The 7,482-nt window shown below is 43.9% G+C and overlaps 1 protein-coding gene across 1 annotated transcript in view; it reads right to left on the reverse strand.

Annotated features, from left to right (window-relative positions):
* Positions 1-773: 773 nt before the first annotated feature.
* The window catches only part of CPA2 (carboxypeptidase A2), a 15,425-nt gene continuing 8,716 nt past the window's right edge, over positions 774-7,482 (reverse strand). The window contains exons 6-11 of the mRNA XM_019543810.1: positions 5,255-5,356; positions 4,556-4,666; positions 3,896-3,986; positions 2,703-2,902; positions 1,511-1,595; positions 774-1,003 (exon numbers count right to left, since the gene is read on the reverse strand). Coding sequence (XP_019399355.1) covers positions 816-1,003; positions 1,511-1,595; positions 2,703-2,902; positions 3,896-3,986; positions 4,556-4,666; positions 5,255-5,356 — 777 coding nt within the window. The 3' untranslated portion in view covers positions 774-815. The remainder of the gene's footprint in view (positions 1,004-1,510; positions 1,596-2,702; positions 2,903-3,895; positions 3,987-4,555; positions 4,667-5,254; positions 5,357-7,482) is intronic.

Below are 7,482 nucleotides of genomic sequence, written 5' to 3' on the forward strand. Positions count from 1 at the left end.
TAAAAGGCCACCAGGTTGGTCTGACAGGACCTGCCACTGATGAACCCATGTTGGATGCCCCTTGATTTGCAAGTGATGCCCACTACGCTATTGACTTTTTTGCAGCAAAAGCATACTGTTGGCTCTTGTTCCGCTTTTCATCCTCTGTAACCCCCAGTCTCTTTCTGCAGTACTTCAGCCTAGTTGGACTATCTGCAGTCTGTACTTCTGCATGTGATACTTCCATCCCAAATACAGGACTTTGCATATGTCCTTACTGAATTTCATTTGAATAATTTCAAAATAGTTCATGTAAGTTATTCTGATTCCTATCCCACTCTCCAGAGTGTCTACAATTCCACACAACTTGGTACCATCTGGAAATTTGGTAAGCACACACAGAGGCCCATCATACTATAATTAATAAAGATATTAAACAATACGCAGGGCACACCTCGGGTAATCCCACTCACTACCTCATTGCAAATGGACTTTGAGCCACTGATGACTACTTGTTGAACATAACCAACCACTTATGTATCTACCTTAGTCCTTTCACATAGACTGTATTTCCTTAGCTTACTAGTGAGAATGTTGTAGGAGACGGTGTCAAAAGCTTTGCTGAAATGAAGGTATGTGACATCCACTGATGGCCTAGTCCTAAAATTTGTGTCACTATGTAAGAAAGTTTATAGGTACAAATGCCAAAGTCAGGACAAAATGATGTGCAACTAGAGATCTTTATGTACAGATGCAGTAGTTTGCATGTACAAAGGGTTTAATACCATTTTCTCTAACATATCAAAGGACTAAGATTTTTGGGTCCCCCCCTTCTTCTAATATGGATGGTCTCTCACATGTTCCATAATAGACTTCAGACCCAGCCAGGTCTCTTCTGCAGTTGGGATGATTTGATCGGCTGGCAGAAGAAAACCATAACGACCTGTGTCTCGCAACTCAAAGGCAAAAGAGTACTTGATGCCAAAATCGTAGCTCCAATCAATGCTGCCTCCACTGGCTTGATCTGAAAGAGACAGACAGACAGACAGAGTGAGAGAGAAACCTCACTGAATAGATACTATATTGAAATGGTATGTATCTGTGTCCACCTCTACCAACTAATGAGTGATATCTATCTGAGCTGAGAGTGCTTAGTACAATGTCTGGCCCTATACAAAGAAGTGAAACAGTTTAGTAGATTTGCATGTGCATGGCGGCTACTGTACTATCGTCAGCTTTATGATGGTAACACAGATATGGAACAGGCATTAGGTCTGCCTGTGGGGGATCAAGTCAGGTTGATTGGGCAAAGACTCAAGAGTAGCATTCTTACATTAGTGCAGGGGGTTGGACCAGAGGATCCTTGAGATCCCTTCCAGCCCCGTGATTCTGCCTGACTGATGGTGTGATCCATTCAATGCATCGTTACACAGGGGGGCCTTTTAGTGTGTTGAAGTCCCCACCTAAAGGAATGGGGAGTGGGCCCTTCCATCAGCATAACCCAGCAAACTCTGAATTGCTAAATACTCACAGATAGTTGAGCATATGGTTCCCACTTTAAAGCTGGTGCCATGCAGGGAAGTCAGAGCATTGGCAGCAGCTTTCCCCACAGTATCCTAGAGGGGAAGAAGCATGGATGAGTCAGAGAGAAGTTTTATTAAAGAGATGAAATGTTCAAACTAAAAAAAGGGAGTGTTTCACCATCCTGAACATCATTTAAAGAAGATCCAAACTGATTGACAGCCTACCCCCAACCCACTGAAATACAGTTATGCTAAACATACTTATTTCTTAACTGCTGTCTAGCTGAATAGTAAAGCACTCACAACACCTATAATATATTGGGATTCAAGTTGCAGGCAGACTGAATTATAGGAATGACCTTATTCGATCTTTCAGTAGTTCATCCAGTTCAATATGCAGTCAGCAGTGGCTTTAGAAGGAGATGCAACAAAGCCCCATAGTCAGTTATGGAATAATCTGAAGTTTCTTCCTCACTTCCAACAGCTATTGCTCAGTTTATGTGAGAAACACGGTTTCTTCAACTACAAAAAGGATTTGTTCAAGTACAAAAAAGGTCTGTTGTAAAGAGGAGGGTGATAGACTATTCTTTGTGTCCTCACAGGACAGGAAAAGAAGTAATGGTCTTAAATTGCTGCAAGGGAAATTAATGTTAGCTATTAGGAAGGACTTTCTACCTCTAAGGGTGGTTCAGCACTGGAACAGATTACCTAGAGAGGCTGCAGAATCTCCATTCTTGGACATTTTTAAGTGCTGGTTAGACAACTGCTTATTTGGGATGGTTTAAACAGGGATGATTCTGCCTTGAACAGGAGATTGGACTAGATGTCCTCCTGAGGTCCCTCCCAGCCCTAGTTTTCTTTGATTATGTGATTAATTGATATTCACTTGATTAACAAAATTAATATTATTTTTATCCTTTTTATAATGGTCAGTGTTTTCATAATGCAGGAAGATGAGACAGGAAGGAAGTGTGGACTAGATCAGGAATGTGTTACTGTACTGGGTGAGAATGCTCCCTGTTTATATATGACTAAAAATTTCCTTTTTAAAGACATTTTGTGGTGCAACATTTTCATTTCAGTTACATGTTCAACCCATGCTTTCTGTCTTGATGACTTCACATTAGCACTTGATTAACACTTATATGTAGAAAACAATATAAGAGGAAGGCTTAGGATCAAGAAGCCCTTGTATCTCACCAGTTCTCTGTAATCAGCTGGTTCGGTGCACTTATACCCATAGGGATACATCAGGAGCTGGGAATAACTGTGGATGGTGAGGAAGGCTTTGATGTTTCCATGCTTCTTGATAAAATCTACAATAGATTTTACTTCCACTTCAGAGTTGGCATGGGGTCCATGGTAGGAGTCAGAACAGCGTTGATCACTGGATCCTGGACCTGTTGGTGAAAGAAAGAGCCAAAAGGCTAACTTGTAACACCAGAATGCAAGGGGATTCAAAGCAGACTGACACAAAGATGGAGTTGCCAGGTATCTTCATCAAGATAGCTAAAATCAGGTCTGCTGTAGAGGAAAAACAGTATACTGGGAGTTGCTACAAAAACACTTACACAGAGTAAGAGCGAGTTAGAGACATATGGTTATCACTTACAGATAATTCAAACACACTTTTTCTCATGGACAATCAAGCAATAAGAAATTCCTTTTACGAGATGTGATAGCTATCACATTTTAAAATTTTTATTTCTGCCTTCTTTATGATGTTGACTCAGCTTCTCATCTCAGTTACATAATTGTATACCTGGAATACTTCCACTGTCTTCAGCAAAATCACCTTGGATTTATACTAGTATAATAAAGATTAGAATGTGATCCAATAACTTTTAAGCAAGCAGCAATGTATGAGTTGCTAATTCTCCCTGTCACAGTGGGTGCAGAAACACAAACAGAAAAATAAATATATTTGGAAATACTTGATCTTATCCATCTAATTTTATTTTAAAAATAGCAATATAAACCTTCCAAGTTAATATATTCAGTACTAAAAATAATGTATTCACCTGAATCCCTATTGGCCATGCTAATGGGATCAGCAGCTTGTGAATATGTAGCAGAACTCAAGCTGGATTGCACTGAAGGAGGAGAGTTGGACCACACTAAGTAAAAGCCCCTAAACCTAGCAGATTTGTTAAATGCTCTCCCTAGCCCGGCATACTCAAGACATTCAGCTGTATGCTTTTTTATTTCTGGGGTTGCCTTCCTGTGAGATGAGGAAATCTATTTAAAAGGAAGGGAAGTAGCTTCCATAGTAACAACTGGGGCTGGTCCTGCTTGGAGCAGGGGGTTGGACTAGATGTGCCTCCTGAGGTCCCTTCAACCCTCATTTTCTATGATTCTGTGATTCTATCTGTAAAAGAAAATTCTGCTTCTACCTCCAAAGCCTGCATCCCAATTCCTGTTTGGATCAACTCCAACACACAAACTCCCAGCAGCCTTAGAGCGTGTCTTCCGCCACATACGGTTCTAAAACAGAGACATCCTGGTTTCAAAAGGAGCAACAGGTGGCAATTATATTAAATTTTCTAATCAGAAATAGTTGTCATTCATCTATAAGGGATGGGCCAAAAGAAACAGTGGAAGCTCTAGTGAATGTAGGGTAGGACACAACGGTGGGGTTTTTGTGACCCCTCTCTTTGTGTGATTCATGATAAAATATGTGTTTGCTGAATGTGTTTTCCTACATGGAAACTTTATGAGGAGGCTTAGGAGATCATCTCACAGCCCCCAAAATCACCCCATTCGCTTTGGAGATGGAAATAGTTACACTGGGTGCCTCTACACATTCATCAATGAGCCATAGTTACTATGCATTAAGCATAGTACTTGAATAACCAAGTACTAAATCAATGTGCAGTACCGGGTGCTACTGCACAGTAGTGCTGGTCCATGGGTTTTTACAGATGCTAACTGCACAGTAGCCTAATACTACTGCACAGTATCATATTAGCATGGGATTTACTCGGCACACTACTGTGCAGCATTATTAAGCTACTGCTCAGTCTTGTGTAGATGCACGTACTATGATTACTCACCTTGGCATGAGAGTAAACATATCCATCAGGGTTTGTGACAACCAAAAGGAAAATATCCATTGTGTCTAGCAGAGATGTGATAGATGGATCATTCCCATACTCAGATGCAATCTAAGTGGAGACAAAGTACATTCCAATATGATTCTAACACTAGTTTCTTCTCCTTTACATATACCCAGTCAAAATTATGTACTGGGGCTGGACTGCACAGGGTTGGAGTTGTGAAACTCAGCAACATTTCATCAGTGCCTTAGTAATTTTTAGCAGAATTCAGGCTCTTGTTTAAAACTAATTAGGTTTCTTTGGCCTTTCTTTTAGCAAAGATAACTGTCCCAGTTCAAGGCTCTTTCCATGAGTCTTCAGGCTGAAACAAAGCCTCTGAGAGATGTGAACTTTCCCCATTCACCTCAGTGAAATCTGATGATGACAAATAAGGAGAAGCACTTGAAAAGTCATTCTCTCATTCGAGGCACCCTATCTCCAGTATTTTGTTCTGACTGTGTCTATTGTCTATGTCCTGCAAACGTGTAGAGGGAGTACTTCAAATGGAGAAATGGGAATCAAGATTCCAGGAGAATATTCCTACACTCTTGCTTGAAAGATGGGTACAGGTAAGTTTTTCCTTCAAACATAGGTAGCAATGGGTAATATTCAGCACCCCTTCGAGAACAAAACAAAGTCAATTGTGTTGGAAATGACCTTTTGAGCTGTCCACAGTGCTGTGGCCTGGGTGACCCACTCTCGGGCATGGATACCAGCATCAAGCCAAATAGCAGGACGGTCAGGTCCTCCAGTGCTGAACTGCCAAATGAAAAGTAAACTTTAAGATCATTCACTATCATGTGTCCTCCAACCCTCACAGTACCATTCTTTCTTTTTGTATCTGAACTATTTGAAATCACTGACAATGAACAGGTCTGACTGGAGTTACATGGTATTAGATTAAGGTAATAGAATAAAGAATCAGATTCAGTGATGTCACTTTATACCACTAATGTTTAATTTGCCACATTTTAGAAGTTCATTCTCGCTACATCAGCTTTCTGTCCTCTATGCCTGTAGATCAGTGGTTCTCAACCTATTTGCCACAGTGGGCCACACTTGCAGCTCTCAACGTGTTATGTGGGCCACACCTACACAGCTTAGTTTCTGGATGTGTCTACATGTGCATTAGACCCAGGAGCAGTTTACTCCTGGGCAGGCATCTACACATGTAGAGAAGCAGGAGCAGATTTGCTGCTCATGGCAGCAAACAGCTCTCACTTCCTGGGGCCCTGCAGTGGGCTCCTGCTACCACCAGGGGCGAGCTCTACCACCCCCTCAGTGCTCACCCAGGGGCTGGCAGGGAGAATGGGGCCAGGAGACAGCTATCTCCTAGCCAGGGCTGGGACATTTCTCCCTGCCCCAGAGGGCTGCCTGCTGCCAAGGAGGCAACAATGTCCCTGTGCCCCAGCAGCAGGGAGCTCCGTGCCCCAGCAGCAGGGTGCTCCCAGCCCCAGCTTCCTGAACGGGACAGGGGACTTGGAAAGAGCTGCAGGAGAGAGGTGCATCCCAGCCTCCTGCCCTGATCTGCTGGTGGGGCAGCTAGCAGGAATTCCCCACCCAGCTGAGGGCTCATTACTATCACCCGATCAGGCTGTGGGGCTGGGACCTGCCCCTGACTGGAACAGTTCCCAGCTCCCACTCTGCAATTGCGGGGCACAGGCTGGAGAGCTTGTTCCCTGCTCAGCTTCGTGATGACACAGCTGGGTGGGGAACAGACGAGAGAGCCTGTTCCCCGCCCATTTCCGCAATCATGGGCCAGAGTGAGGAACAGGATCCCCATCCCCTGCCAGCAGAGAGCTCCCAGAACCAGCTCTGTGACTGCAGAGCCAGCGCTGGGAGATAGGGATAAGGATCCTGAGAGATAAGGATAAGGAGATAAGGATCTCCCAGCACTAGCCCCATGGCCATGGAACTGGTGCTATGAGATAAGGATCTCCAAGCCCCCGATCACGATCTCAGAGCAGGGGGGCTTCAAGCTCTCTGCTGCAAGGGCAGAGGGACATAGTCCTTTCCCAGGCTCTGATGGCAGAGCCCACCCTGGCAGCAGGCAGCTCCCGAGGGTAAGGAGCAATCTCCCGCCCCCTGGTGGCCAGCTGACCAGGAGCAGATTTACTTCCAGTCAGGTGTCTACATGAGCACTACTGCACAGTCAGTAATTGCAAGTAAATTTGCTACTCGGATTTGCAGGTAACAAATTTACTTGTGATTAGCAATGTTTATTGCGCAGTAAGCACATGTAGATGCACATACTTACTGCACAGTCAACTAGGCTACTGTACTTTGCAGTAAAGTGTCTTGTGTAGATGCATCCCCTGTGCATCTATTTAAAAATTGTTTTAACAGGATGCCACATGGGCCGCAGCAGTGGGCTGATTGGGCCACATGCAGCCCACGGTCTGTGGGTTGAGAAGCACTGCTGTAGATGAACATATTGGCTAAGTACAGACAGTCAAAAAGCTTAAGGCTGAATTGATTCAATCCTTGCTGGTTAATCTAAACTGCATAAATTGAACTGATAAGCAAGTAAACAGACATGCATTTTTGATTCTGGAAATGGAGCCGCATGCCTGCAATGGCCCACGTCAGAAGCCACAGTGTGCTAGAGCATGCCTACCTGCTTGGATGGAGCAGACAGTTTGGGCCAAGCTGTGAATGGGAGTTTGCGGGGGAGATGCAAAGCATCCTGGGATGCTGGGGGACTGTGAATTAACTTGAATCTGGACAGAATTTCAATAAACTGATTTAACTGAGGTGGCTTCAGTTTAGAGGTGGGTGAAGTGATCTCTCTCAAGAGTAAATTGGATGCTTATCTTGCTGGGATCCTATGACCCCAGCTGACTTCCTGCCCTTTGGGCAGGGGGCTGGACTCGATGATCTCTCGA

The sequence above is a fragment of the Crocodylus porosus genome, unplaced genomic scaffold (assembly GCF_001723895.1).
Source record: "Crocodylus porosus isolate Cpor-Errol unplaced genomic scaffold, CroPor_comp1, whole genome shotgun sequence".
In the NCBI taxonomy this organism is placed as follows: Eukaryota; Metazoa; Chordata; order Crocodylia; family Crocodylidae; genus Crocodylus; species Crocodylus porosus.